The sequence below is a fragment of the Rhinichthys klamathensis genome, unplaced genomic scaffold (genome assembly GCF_029890125.1).
Source record: "Rhinichthys klamathensis goyatoka isolate OS25496 unplaced genomic scaffold, OSU_Roscu_1.1 h1tg000004l_1, whole genome shotgun sequence".
NCBI classification, from domain to species: domain Eukaryota; kingdom Metazoa; phylum Chordata; class Actinopteri; order Cypriniformes; family Leuciscidae; genus Rhinichthys; species Rhinichthys klamathensis.
This window is the reverse complement of record NW_026606557.1, coordinates 3848790-3864035: the sequence shown is the minus strand read 5'-3', so window position 1 is coordinate 3864035 and position 15246 is coordinate 3848790. Positions and strand designations below refer to the sequence as shown.

General features: G+C 36.2%; 1 protein-coding gene across 2 annotated transcripts in view; it reads left to right on the top strand.

Annotated features, from left to right (window-relative positions):
• The first annotated feature begins 2549 nt into the window (after nucleotides 1–2549).
• Nucleotides 2550–15246, top strand: part of srebf1 (sterol regulatory element binding transcription factor 1) — a 29129-nt gene continuing 16432 nt past the window's right edge. The window contains exons 1-6 of one of the 2 annotated variants that reach the window (XM_056251604.1): nucleotides 2550–2937; nucleotides 5985–6437; nucleotides 10877–11049; nucleotides 11158–11304; nucleotides 12867–13085; nucleotides 13292–13406. In XM_056251604.1, the coding sequence (XP_056107579.1) occupies nucleotides 2835–2937; nucleotides 5985–6437; nucleotides 10877–11049; nucleotides 11158–11304; nucleotides 12867–13085; nucleotides 13292–13406 (1210 nt within the window). In that variant the 5' untranslated portion in view covers nucleotides 2550–2834. Of the gene's footprint in view, nucleotides 2938–5984; nucleotides 6438–10876; nucleotides 11050–11157; nucleotides 11305–12866; nucleotides 13086–13288; nucleotides 13407–15246 lie in introns of both variants that reach the window. The other variant, XM_056251596.1, reaches the window with a different exon arrangement.

Below are 15246 nucleotides of genomic sequence, written 5' to 3'. Positions count from 1 at the left end.
TTTACCTCATAATGTCTCAAATGTATTTTAGAATAATGACATGTAATGAAGTTTCCTATTGTCAGATTTATTGTTTAATCCAAACTATTTTATTAAAGTGATTCATTTGCTTAATGCAAACATTTCCCTGCGTGATTCATTTTAACGAGCAGATCTAATAAATCTTCCATCATTGTAAGGTGAGCTTTGAAAAAAAAGTACATTTAACTATTTATTTATTTTTTTTACAGCAAAATACATTGTTCAGTCTTACTGTCAGTTGAGCTTTTCGGCCGCTTCCACGAGGTCAACATGTCAAACTATACATTTTAAAACTGATAAATGGAAAAAGTAGTTGGCATGAAGTTGTGAAAATGACATTTTATTGTTTTATTATTATATTTGTTGCAGTTAAGTACATTTGAAAACAAATAAAAACGTTCAATGTCTATTCAGATTTCTAATTTTATTCTAATAAAAATATAACATGATAATTAGATCACAAATAAAAATGACACATTGTCAATGGTTATATTGGGGTAAGATGACAAACTTAAATCCTCTCTCTCTCTCTCTCTCAAAAAATAAAAATAATATATATATATATATATATATATATATATATATATATATACACACACACACACACACACACACACACACACTACTGGTCAAACGTTTGAAAACATTAAGGTTTTTTTAATGCTTTTGAAAGAAGTCTCGATATCACCAAGGCTGCATTTATTTGATCAAAAATACAGTAAACATTTAATACTGTGAAATATTATTACAATTCAAATAAACTTCTATGTGAATATATGTTAAAGTGTAATTTATTCCTGTGATCAAAACTGAATTTTCAGCATCATTACTCCAGTCTTTAGTGTCAAATGATCCTTCAGAAATCACTCGTGTGTGTGTGTGTGTGTGTGTGTGTGTGTGTGTAAATCATGATACAGTGCCATTCAAAAGTTTGGGTTAAGTAAGATTTTTTTAAAAAAGAAGAAAAAGATAAAAGAAATTAATACTTTTATTTAGCACATCCACATTAAATTGATAAAAAAGACCATAATTAAATTATTAAATATTACTAAAAAGTTATATTTATAATAAATGCTGTTCTTTTGACCTTTCCATTCATCATAGAATCCTGGAAAAAAAGAAAAAAAATTACAGTTTCCACAAAAATATGAAGCAACGTGAACGTGTTTAACATACATTAATAATAATCATAAATGTTTCCTTAGCACCAAATCAGCATGTTATAATGAGACATCGCTCTGGAGCGTCACCATGCATGCACTTTGTGATTCATAACTCCACACACAACTTCCCATATTATTCCAAAAACGTCCCTCTGTCTTTGATGTTTTTCTGAGACGGCAAAGTGCATTCGCTTAATTTTTGCTAATTTCCTGACCAGTAATTTGTGGTAAGTGCACTTAGTGTTTAGCCATTTTGGACAGCTGCTGAAGACCTCCATGGAGAAATGACTGAAGCCTCAGGACTCTTTGTGTGAGTGTGTGTGTCTTTAACAGGCAGACATGCACCTCACGAACATGCCATAATAATAACTACACGTATGTTCAACTTCAAGCTCCTTGGTTTCAGCCGTTTTCCTGCAGTCAGTCTCTGGTGTAACTCCCGGTCATTGACCCACTTCACTTCTGTTTGTTGTTATCTATGTGTGTGAGTTCACTGACATATAGAATGACTTAACTTTGTAAACACTATCAATCCATCCTGCTTCATATCTTGACCAATTTATGTATTTATATTCATTTTTTCGAGTGGATAGCATCAATTGTTCTTATATTGGATTTATTTAATTTGTTTATAAAGATATTTTTAGTTTGTTTCTTTCAATAAAAGCTTCGTTTTTATTTCAGCTTTTCATATTAATCCCCGTTCATATATATATATATATATATAATATATATATATATGTTATCCTTATTCTACGAGAAATACATGATGTAATCACGGAGCCACATGAGTGACGTCATATCACCCCACTCGCTTTCTGACTCCCAATTGGTTGGTTTCTCTGGTTCTACAGGCGGAGTCATCACTGCGGCTCAGACTAACCTGATGTCCTAGTGCCCACCTCTGCTCAACTCTGATTGGCTGACTGAGACAAGCCCACTGAAGCTCAGACCATGCAGTTGCCGAGTGAGATTTTGTAAACAAAAACGGGGGTGTATATTCAGCACTTTATAGTAAAAAATATATCGATTTCCTATTCTCTTTTAACTCATATTGACTCTCAGCGTAATAACTGGACAGGTCGAAAATAATTATGAACGTGTTTAAATAGCTTTGACACATTTATATAAATAACATACAATAATACTATAACAATAATACAAGTAAAAACAACAATGATACATCATAATAATCCAAACGCTACTCTATCTTAAATAAATAAAAAATACAGTAAAAAGTAAATCTCAAATAAGTGACTTTTTTGACAGTTTTATTTCAATGCAGGCCATGTGAAGGAGACTCGTCAACTAAAGGAGCGAGTTCTGATTGGTCGAGGGGCGTGTCAATCACCCACAGCCGTCTGGCTCTCGCTGCTAGCATGCTAATGTGCAAAGCAAACTCTTAAGTCAACTTTGCCTTGTGCGGCAGTATGGAAACGAACGCGAGCAGGTAGTGGACAGAATCAGCCAGAAAGTTGAGTTAGTCGAAAACCAAGTGGACGTGTCCTACGAAAACTACGCCAACAAATGCCCCGGCATATTTGCCTGCTCGATGAGTGCAAGAAGTTCCTAGTTTCCATGGAATACCGCTTGTTGTGTGAGTGAGTGATTTAATCTTCTGAAGCCAGCTTGAAAGAGCATTCGAGGACAATGAATCTGTCTTTTGACGACCCGTCGCTGGAAACCTTGGACTCCAGTATGTCTTTACATGATCCGAGTGATATTGACTCGGCTCTGCTCAGCGACATTGATGGTAAGAGCCCGCTTGTTTACACTTGCAGTGCTGTTTGGCAGGTTATATGGTTGGACGAAGTGAATCATGTGTTTGCAGACACACATTAACATTGATCGATGGTGCTGTCAGACGCATACACGTGTTTAAAATAACGATACAAGTGGAAAAACAAACATCTGTAATAAATGAGCTATTACATCTGCACTTTGTCGTCATATAGGATGCTTGTTTTGTTGTGTCGTCTTTTAAACATACTGAGCACATCTGATCAGGTGGTGTCAGTGAAGCTGGGCGTGTGTTACTTTTCTGCTTGGAGAACACATCTATATCACATCTATGGGTCCCTTATTTGCACGCATTGTATGTTAAATCTGATTAAAATGAGACTAAAATACAGGGTGTCATTATATTGTGGGCGTTTCATTAGAAGTTGCAGTGTGAGAAGCCCCGCCCCCTCCATCCTGGACTGGTGACGTTGCACGAGGTTACAATCGGCCATTCCCTTCCAACACACTTCTCTGAGAACTAGAATATTTAAAATAAAAAATAAAAAAATATTTTACACACACACACACACACACATATATATATATATATATATATAAAAACGCCATCAGTCCTGTATCACATACCGAAAAGCATTTAAACATATTTAGACACAATTTGAATATATCTGAAATTGTGTATTTATTTACATGTATGTCCTTTGCGTTATTAGACGCTTTAGTAATTCACCTTTGTAATGGTCAAATGGTCCACTCACAGTGAAGTGTAGTTGTCTGACCGAAAGTAAACCCCGCTGCTGAAGCGGACAGTGCCCGATAGTAACCTCTAGCGCGAGGCGCTTTCCGGGCCTCTGATTGGTCGAGCGCGATCACCTCATACAAACACACCGGCCGCCGCCATGCCTGTGCTCACTGATGGAGGCTAGTGTTATATGGGGTCACATGCATGGAAAACACCACTTTTGACCACTTCAGTTTTTTTTTTACATTGACTCTCCAGCAGAGTAACATCACTAACTTTATTATGGTTATTATTGAATGAGTCATATTGTTGTTATACTGGTTATACTCTGATTTAAGAAAATAATATCATGCATAAAATATTCAATTGTATGTGATATTTGTGCATAAAATACTTTTTATTTCCTTATTTCAGATCCCAATTATATGAACGTTTTGTTTTATAATTATTATTATTATAAAGATACTCTGATTCTGTTTTCTTTATCTCAGTTCCCAATATTATTCATGTATTATTTATTAAATTAAATTATTATTCTCTGATTTAAAAAAAAAGTATATTATAAAAAATATAATATTTGTGCATAAAATACTTTTTATTTCCTTATTTCATATCCCAATAATAATGTGTTATTTTTATAATCTAATAATAATAATTATTATTATACTGATTATAATCTGATTATTTGTATTCCTACATCTCAGATCCCAATATTTGTAATATATTATTTATTTGAAACATAATTCTACTCTGATTAATAAAAAATAATAACATGAATATTTGTGCATTTTTTTTCCTTATTTCAGATCCCAATAATAATGTATTATTTTATAATCTAATAACAATAATTGTACTGCTTTTCCTCTCATTATTTTCATTTCTTTCTCATATCCCAATATTTTTCAATGAATTAGTTATTTAAAAAAATATAATGATTTAAGAAAATAATAACATGAATAATATATTCAATTATATATTTGTGCATAAAATACTTTTTATTTATTTCTCTCAGATCCAAATAAGTATGTGTTGTTTAATTAAAATGTGATGATGATGATGATAATAATAATGCTTTGTTCCGATAATAACAAACTATAATGTACAAAACCCCTTTCATTTCAAGATGTTGAATTAATTTGTGCCTTTTAAGGCCTGTACACACCGGGACGAATATCGGCTCGCGTTATTCGTCAGCGTTTTTCAACGCGTTTTTTGTGTTCACACCCAAGCGATTTTCGCTGACGATGAGCCGAGTGAACACGCAAATTCATTCCCTGACATTAGATGGCGCTTAATGTAAAACAGAAATACCCCGGTCCACAAAGTGGCGCTGCGCAACTACGCTTCTGACACTCGCTTGTCACTCAGAAGAAGAGAGCAAGTTTGTCGCGTTTGTTATATGGTTCTTTATTGTCGTTGGTGTCTCTTTATAAAGACACCAACAAGACCAGCAGCTCTACTCATCTAGCCTTACATCTTCCTCGTCTTATTTCTTCCCGGCAGAGTGTAGACGCTGTATATCTTCTTCGCCATTACGTATGTGTGCTCGGCAAGACCGTTTTGTGTTTGAGCGCCCCCAAGTTGTGTTTTACTGTAACTTCAGAAGCTCCAGACACGTGAGCAAAAGCGCCAATCTCATTGGTCGGATAGTTTTTGACGCGGCGCGTCAAACCAAAAAAACGAACCCGAGGCGTTTTTAAAAAAATGACGCTTTTACGCGTGGCGTTTTACGCGTTGGTGTGAACACTCACATTGGCGCCCTTTGTTTAGTCACGAGGCGTTAAACGTCGGCGAATAACGCGCGCGAAATTCGTCCCGGTGTGAACAGGCCTTTAGGGTGTGTGTCTAAAGTAAATCGCCTATTTAAAATCAAGATAATTCAGGATCATTAACATGTCATTATGCTGGCATAATCCCGATAAATGGTCACCTACTATTATTAGGCTATTAATTATCGATATTTTGACTGTTTTTGAGGTTCATAATTAATAGTTTAGACATGATTTCCTCTCATGTGTGTGTTTTATTCATTGTGAAGCGCAGGATCTTGACCGGTTCTGTGCGAGAGGAGTCGCACTGAATGATGTAACTCTGTAATGGGTCACTCTGCAGTCAGATCACCGTCTCCATCCTACAACTGAGTGAAAGCCAGCCATGGCTTAGGTGGAAGAGTCACTGTGTGTGCTCTGTGGATCCACAGATCTCAGTCGCTTTGAAATTGGGGGTTTGTGGTTGGTCCGTTCACCACAAGGCCCTCTAAAGCCCCCTAAGGACGCCCCTGTTGCTCACTGTGTCCGTCTATTTCCATGTTTCAACAGATATGCTCCAGCTTATCAACAACCAGGACATGGAGTTTGTGGGTCTGTTCGATCACACTTCGTTTCCTGGTCCCGCAGCCCCCCCTCTCTCCAGCCCTTCCTCTCCTCCACCCGCCTCCTCTACGCCCACCAACACCTCCTCCATCCTCAGCAGCAGCCCGCACCTGGACGCCCTGCTGGGCCCCCCCATCACCCGCAGCGCCTCCGTCCCGGACAAGGTGTTCCTCCCTCCCACTTTCCAGCAGTCTCCTCTGGCACAGGTGAGCTCCACCCCTGCCAACCCCGGGACACTGCAGACCACGCAGCCCAAAGCTCAGCCCGCTCCATCTCCCGGCCTCCAGCCGTCCCCCCCGGCCGGGAAGAGCCCGGTGTTCGGCGTTACCCAGCAGGTCCTCTTCAGCTCACCGCAGCCGCAGCCCGTGGTCACCTTCCCCATCCAGAACGCTTATACTGGTGAGTTTATATTAGCTCCATGCTTCTTCAGTGTTTCGGAAATATGTGCAGGACCCTAAACATAATTTACCCCCAATTATATATATATATATATATATATATATATATATATATATATATATATATATATATATATATATATATATATATATATATATATATATATATATATATATATATATATAATTTCCCCCCAATTTTATATATATATATTTTTTTTAATTATTCAAATTCAATTCCATTCAATTGTAATGTTAAATAAATTTTTGGATTTATTTTTCTATTGAGATTTTTCGTAATTCTTTTTTTCTTTTTCCGGTTTATATTTTTCTGGATACCGTTTTAATGGTTAAATAAAATAATTAAATATTTAGTAATCAGAAAGCATGTTTAAATAATGAATCTTAAACTTTTAATAAATTGTTCAATTGTATTAAAAATATATATATATTTAATTTTTAAGGCGCCATGAAATCCGTTTTATTTTTTCCTCAATTCCATTTTAATGGTTTCAATTTTCTTAATCATTTGTTAATCAAATAAATTGAGTTCTTGAAACTTGTAATAATTTATTAACCTTTTCTTACAACAATAAGGCCCCATAAATGTTTTACATTTTCTGGATTTATAATTTAATACCAATTTATTAGCAAAAACGGCGTTAAAATCAAAAACATTAATCTGCTAAAATGTAATCAAATGAACATGTAACAATTCTTTATTTTATTTTTTTGGCAAACAAAGTTCTGCACGACAGAGGTTTGCTGATAAATGTAAAAAACATGTTAAAAAAGTGTGCAATTCCTTAAATAAAGATTTATTTATTATTACTTTGAGAAGTACATTCTACTGTAGTACATCATTAAGTTAAACCAAACTTTTATTTTGACGTGTTTATTGTGGTGAAGACACTTGAGTTTCTGTGTGTATCTGACGACAGTTTTAATGAAGTGTAATGAAATTTTAATGAAGTGACTCTGCTCTGGAGATATATTGAGACAGCAGATCATTCTGCTTCATTATGTGTAGTAGACGAAACTGAGATACGCAGAACATGCAGACTTCAGATAACAATAGCAGTCTTTTTGCAGTTTAATGTTCACAGACACTAGTCCACATCGAGATTTGGTTCATTCGACAGCCCTGCTTTGGATTTATGCATCCGAAAATGGCCTAATTATGCGATATTCCGCCTCATACTGTAAATGCCATGATTATGACTGGATTACGTGATTACGTCTGTTTTCTGCATTGTGAAAATCATAGGGCCCCACAAATGTGAAAGATAAAACTCTGTCATTCATGTGCAAGAGAGCTACTAGTGAACACAAAACGTATCTCTCTTACCATAAGTGTGTCAGTTATCTATTGGCCCTTCATCTCAAAGGGTGTAAATCACCGTTAACTGATAAGCTAATTGGCCACACTTTCTATTACGTGTCTTTAATATGTAACTACTGTGTAACTAAAGCATCTGATAGAATGTGAGGAAGGTGACTTTAATAAGACCATCCTGATGTTTTACATGATTTCTTAAACCAGTAGATCTCCGAATAGCCTTCCATTAAAGTGGGTATTAAATTGTAAACTTTTTAATAATAATGATTTTTAACAATTTAAAATAATTCAATTTCTCACCCCAAAAACCTTTGAATGATACAGTAGCATGTTAGGGGCCACTTACTGTGTTCATACATACTGTGGTCACTCTCTAGTTGAAAAATAAAAAATATATATTGATGAATGAAATCAGAACATTTAAAAAAAAAAAAAAAAATGGCTTGACAAACTGACATTTCGTTTTTCAGTCTTTAGTTGGACTACGCCTGCGTAATACTTGCAGTACCTGATTCCTATCCAATGAAATATTGATGAACAAAGTTATACTGAAACTTTCAAATATAGTCTTAGTAAACTGTGTTTGGCTTGGCAATAGCGGTTAAATCAGCTTGAGCTAAGCATTTATTCTACTGTTATCATAGTTTCATAGTGTTTATACTAGTTTCTAATCCGTTTAGTCATGAGTCATGACATATTGGATTGATTAGATATGTGCTTTTATGAAAGTGTGTGTCTTGACTCATGAAAACTTTGTGATTATGTAGTCTTCACATGAGTAATGCACATGACGACTGCCACTATTAAAATGCATCACCTTTGACCAGTCTCATCATGTCAGCAGATCCTTTCAGGTAGTTGTGATCCGCTATGAAAGGGCGATCTGAGTTCAAGGTGCAGACGGAAGTCCCTGTTGTCAGTCCTGGAAACCTAGTGACCTTTTATCGTACTTCGTGTTCATGTGTAAGAGAAGCCCGCGCACATTCTTTCATTGCAGATGCTTTTATCATTGCGTTTCATTCTGCTTATCGTTGCGAGGCTTGGGTAATGTCTCCCCCGGGTCAAAGAGAAAAGACAACATCACACTAGCGTAGATCAAAGTTCAGTCCGGGTGAATTGAGTTATGAATTTCTGTTGTTACAGTAAGTGACCCTCTGCCTGCCCCCTTACTGTTATTATTATTACAGAAGCAAGCTTTACAGAACATCCAATCAGGAGAAACTGGAGATTTCTGTGAACAGCTTGATTGCTCATAAAGTCTAAAAAAGTGATTAGTTTGTTCAAGCACACAAGGAATGCCAGGACTTAACAGAAATGCAGGATACAGAATGTAAAAATTAAAGCTATACAAAAATACGGATTACATAATTTATATAAATACTTAAGGACAGGGGTGGTGCACTGTAATACCAGTAATACTGGTTTAAATGCCACTACCGTACCGGTTTTCTGTGTGAAAATAGAAAATCCGGGTCTCAGATAATATGCAAATAAAGGAGCCTTCTTTGGAAAACAGTCTCGACTAGTCAAACCACGAACGACGTGCTAAGTGAGCTGAACTGTATGAATGGCGTTCGTGGTTTGATTAGTCGAGACTGTTTTCCAAAGATGGCTCCTGTCTGTATACACGAAGTGGACTGTCTTCATAAAATATCTTCTTAATTATTAAACGGTCTGTACACTTAAAAAGTTCTCAATGCTTCGTTTTGCATGTAGGGACCCTCATTATGTTACTGTGTTAGTGTGGGGCTATTTTGAGCCTTGTTAGTGGTATAAACTAGCGATTTCTTTTTACTTATTATATGCCCCCATTACTAGCGTTATACGCTAAACAGTTTTTAGAGATAAAACTCTTTACATTCGATTATCATGAAAACAAATCTCAGGGAACGGTTGACTAGGTACCAATGTTTTATTAGACCAAAGGTTCATTTTGCGCCGGAGTTCTCCTTTAATGTCGTCTTGCGCTTGAACAGACATATTCATACAAAATGATGTCAAAAAATGCCCGTCACTGGTAAACATAGGCCTAATCGGTTATGTCTTAAAGAAATGGAAACGGTTGAGAAGGAAAACGCACGTGTAACATTATATTGGATCCGTGCATTCGGTCTTAAAGTGACAGCAGCCTAATAATCTGTTTTTAATGTTAATCAAACAACAAAGGTGAAAAAAATCACTCACTGCTCTTGACTGAATAACTTTTGTAACTTTAATAAGGATTAATCTGTGAAGACTATGCAGTGTTATTTTTTTACATTTGATTACTTTTTAAGTTTCTATTTATGAAAAGGGAATTTTCACTGTTACCTAAAAGGTTGGTTTGTTTTTGGCAAAAATAGTTTCATGGCTGGTAAAAAAATATTTATGGCTGGTAAAATTTAAGTCACCGCCCATTGGTAGAGATGTGGCAAAAAGTTAGTTTTAGGCCCTAGACATACATGATAAAAGAGAAACTGGCAAACAACAACATTTGCTAAGACCGGACTGGTGAGTAACGGCGTTTGGTGAAGACTGCTGTGACTGAATCTTAAACTCTTCTTGAATATGACAGCTTGTTCACATTTCATCAGATTTCAAACAGTGGTAATATTGCCTCAAGTGGCAAAGGGTGGTTATGATTTCTGCTTTAATGATCTTTGTTGTTTTCAGTTGTTGTTTTTTTTTAAGAGTTGTAGGGCACGTTTACACGACAACGATGTTCTAAAAGCGGTCGTTAAGGGAAGTTTTTCCTTTGCATTGTCCACGCAGAGGCGACGACAACGTTGTCAATACCACCCTCGTTCTCACGGATCGGTGGAAACGACTAAAAACGCTGTATTATTCATGTCAGGCCAGTAGTAGGCGATGTCACTTTGTAAAGAAACACTGCGCGGTTTCACAAATTCACGTCGTTTTTGTAGTTTATACTTAGACGATAACGGATTTCGATTTCAAAAACTTGCACTTTGAACAGTTTTTGTTTTCAGTCGTCGTGTAAACGAAGGGCCAAAACGCATGAAAAGTTTTCCATTTTTAGTTGAAAACAGTGTAGTGTAAATGGCCCCTTAGTGCGATTTCTTGCCATTTCTTTCCTCTCATGATCTCATTGGCTCTTGCAGCTGTCACTCAGCAGAACTCTCCTCAGCCAATCCCGAATCTCCCCGCCTCCCCACAGAATGTTCAACCAATGGCCATCCAAGCACAGATGCAGAGCCTCTCGGCTTCACCAATCCTGACCACCGCCTCCAGCCCACCCACACAGACAATCTCCCCTCAGGTTCAGCAGGTTCCCGTGAGTGCTTTTATTGACCCACTAACTCCCCACATGCCCAATAATTTGCATATTACAGCCAAGCAACCTTTTATTGTGTGTGCTGAGCGTTCTCCGTGTGTTTCGCAGGTTTTGTTGCAGCCGCAGTTCATTAAGGCAGACTCTCTCTTGCTCACTACTCTGAAGCCTGATTTGACAATGGTAACAACAGTAGCTTCACCCTGCATCACAACGCTGGCTACATCCACTGCCCCAATCCAGAACACCTCACTACAGGTACACAAACACAGCAAGAGCGCGACAGTGCCAGCGCCTCACTAAAGATAGATGTGTGCGGACTGTGAAATGTATCTAGGAGCATGTATATGCATAGAAAAGGGTTCTTAAAGGCCTAAAAAATTCAGCTTCTTAAATGGTAGAACAAAATGTCTTGAGGGGATGGAAAAATGGGAATCGAGATATGGCCTAATGGGATTAAACTTCAAACTTCACATTTCAAAGTAAAAATGTGGCACTGTCGTGTGTTTTTTTTTGCGAATGAGCTATTGTTGATGAATGATGACATTATTGACTTATGGTGTTTATATTGTAATATGTTATAGATGGTTGTAAGAGTGCATAATATACTAAATCATAGACATTTCACATTTAAGAGTCCCGTGTATTTCAGAATTTTTTTATAATTAAAAGTACTGCATTATGCAAAGGTTTTTTTTCCCCTGGTTATTATTGGTATTTTGGTTAATACAGTTTATTGTGCAATGTAAACAGGATGGAAAGACTAAGAACATTTTTGAACCAATATTATTCAATTTATACACTGGCCCGGCCCAAAAACAAAAGTCACTGTTTGGATGTTTACAATGTTTGTCAAATTGTGAAAGAATGGTTGATGGAAATAAATGTGTTGATGTTATTTCCATCAAGAGGTGCATACATTTTTGGTCCAGATCTTGTATTGACAGTGCAAGAGTCCAGCACTCTGTAAAGTCTCCTCCAGCACATCCCAAAGACTTTCAATGAATTTAAGTGCCAATTCTTGTGTGAAAATGATTCCTCATGCTCCCTCCCAACCATTATTTCACAATTTGAACCTGATGAATCTGGACATTGTCATCCTGGAATATGACCATGATGTGTCTTCCTACATTGTTTAAGAAATGAAAGCTACACACACGCCATCAGTTAGTGTTAGAAGAACTGTCGCCAAACATAAAACATGCTAGGAACATATGAATCACTGCAATAATGATCCAATCACAGACTCTTAAGCATTTGCCTTTAAGCATTTAAATCCAAAAAGCAATATTTTTGGCTGGGCAGTGTAGATTTTAGTAGTATCAGCACAATAATTTGTTTATTTACATAATTATTCAATTCAATTGGTATTGAAAAGTATTGAAAGACCTACCGGTAATGTAAATTTTGCATTCTAAATAACTTTGCTTGTAAATGTCTTTCCTTTATCAAGGAAAAACACATTATTTGATAAATATTCATTGCAAACAAACGTTTTTTTAATGTGCTCCTACATTTTTTAACTTTGAAATTGAGCCCATTGAAATTTGAGACATTTTCGCCATACAAAGTTTAAAAAATGTCTCAGATTCGCTTCAATTTATTGCTCTGTTCTTGGTGTAAACTGGCCGTCTATCGAATTGTAGTGCTATACGTCAATGTTCAAGACATTTGATCTTAAATGTCACATCTAAACCTTGCCAAAGTTAATTAAATAACGTAAATTCTTATTTTTAGTTAAAAAGGCTCTCACATTACATTTAAGGCATTTCTGAAGACCTCAGTTTTTATTTTGTCGACCTGTATCTCTCTCATCTCAGGCGCTGATGAGCGGAGGCACCATCCTGACCACCGTTCCACTGATGGTGGACACTGAGAAACTGCCCATCAATCGCATCGCCATCAGCGGGAAACCGGGCGGCCTGCCACATAAGGGCGAGAAACGCACCGCCCATAACGCCATTGAAAAACGCTACCGCTCCTCAATCAACGACAAGATTATTGAGCTCAAAGACCTGGTGGCTGGGACGGAAGCTAAGGTAGACCCATTGTCTGAGAAAGTCTGGTTATTTAGTCACCAAGAGAAACTGCTCATGGTAGTGACCCTTGAAATTCATCTGAAAACTACCGGTAACCTGATGGAATGATCTAACTCAACCCAGATTTTGCAGCTCTTATCTTACCTGGAAGATAGTCTTAAGATGTCTTTGCTATCATTCTAAAATGAATATTCTCTTTTAAGCAGCTCAATAAGTCTGCAGTGTTGAGAAAAGCCATTGACCACATCCGCTACCTTCAGCAGTCCAACCAAAAACTAAAGCAGGAGAACATGGCACTCAAAATGTCCATCCAGAAGAACAGTAAGCTCACCTTCAAAGTCAACATGAGATTAAAATGGACCCCTTTTACATTCATAATACATGTACTTGATGAGTTGCTCCAACTCTGAAACGCCACTATTGGCTAATGTTAACGTATCCAGAATGTTAAGGATTTAAATTAAGAATATTTATGTTAAGACCTTTGTGAAAATAGACACTTTACGGAAATAATATACGGTAATAGTACATACTTTTCGGACACTTAATTGCATGTTAATTGCAATTAAATGAAAATGTATTAGTTTAAATTAATATTAAATGCAATTAGCTGATCTTTTTTTGTTTACTTCAGTACACCTTTTTTATATGTAATGTCATAATTACTTCTATTGTTTTTTGAAATATGGTTAAAGTTACGGCTGAATGTACTGACACGCATTTATGGTAAACTAAAATAATCTTTAAGGACATTTGTAAAGATTAAGATGCAATTTACTACATTTTAAAATGTTAACTTGAAATGTAGTATCTAATAACACACTACAGTTAAAATTATACTTGGCATGCGTTAGTATGTTAGTCAACACATCAAAATAAGTGTACTTTAAATCACAACAGAAGATAATTAAAACATGATTTAAAATGTACTTTAAAATAAAACTTATTTGATGTTATTAAAGTGCACTTAAAGGGATAGTTCACCCAAAAATGAAAATTAGCCCATTATTTTCTCACCCTCAAGTCATCCTAGTTGTATATGACATTCTTCTTTCAGACAAATACAATCGGAGTAATATAAAAAAATGTCCTGGCTCTTCCAAGCTTTATAATGGCAGTGAATGGCCGTATATATATTTTATTGAAGTCCATAAAAGTGCATCTATCCATCATAAAAGTGCATCTATCCATCATAAAAGTGCATCTCTCCATCATAAAAGTGCATCTATAGATCATATCTAGATATAGATATTATCATGGAGAGATGCACTTTTATGATGGATAGATGCACTTTTATCATGGATAGATGCACTTTTATCATGGATAGATGCACATTTATGATGGATAGATGCACATTTATGATGGATAGATGCACTTTTATGATGGATAGATGCACTTTTATGATGGATAGATGCACATTTATGATGGATAGATGCACATTTATGATGGAGAGATGCACATTTATGATGGAGAGATGCACATTTATGATGGAGAGATGCACATTTATGATGGAGAGATGCACTTTTATGATGGATAGATGCACTTTTATGATGGATAGATGCACATTTATGATGGATAGATGCACATTTATGATGGATAGATGCACATTTATGATGGAGAGATGCGCATTTATGATGGAGAGATGCACATTTATGATGGAGAGATGCACATTTATGATGGAGAGATGCACATTTATGATGGAGAGATGCACATTTATGATGGATAGATGCACATTTATGATGGATAGATGCACATTTATGATGGATAGATGCACTTTTATCATGGATAGATGCACTTTTATGATGGATAGATGCACATTTATGATGGATAGATGCACATTTATGATGGATAGATGCACTTTTATGATGGATAGATGCACATTTATGATGGATAGATGCACATTTATGATGGAGAGATGAGATGCACATTTATGATGGAGAGATGAGATGCACATTTATGATGGAGAGATGCACATTTATGATGGAGAGATGCACATTTATGATGGAGAGATGCACATTTATGATGGAGAGATGCACATTTATGATGGAGAGATGCACATTTATGATGGATAGATGCACATTTATGATGGAGAGATGCACTTTTATGATGGATAGATGCACATTTATGATGGATAGATGCACATTTATGATGGATAGATGCA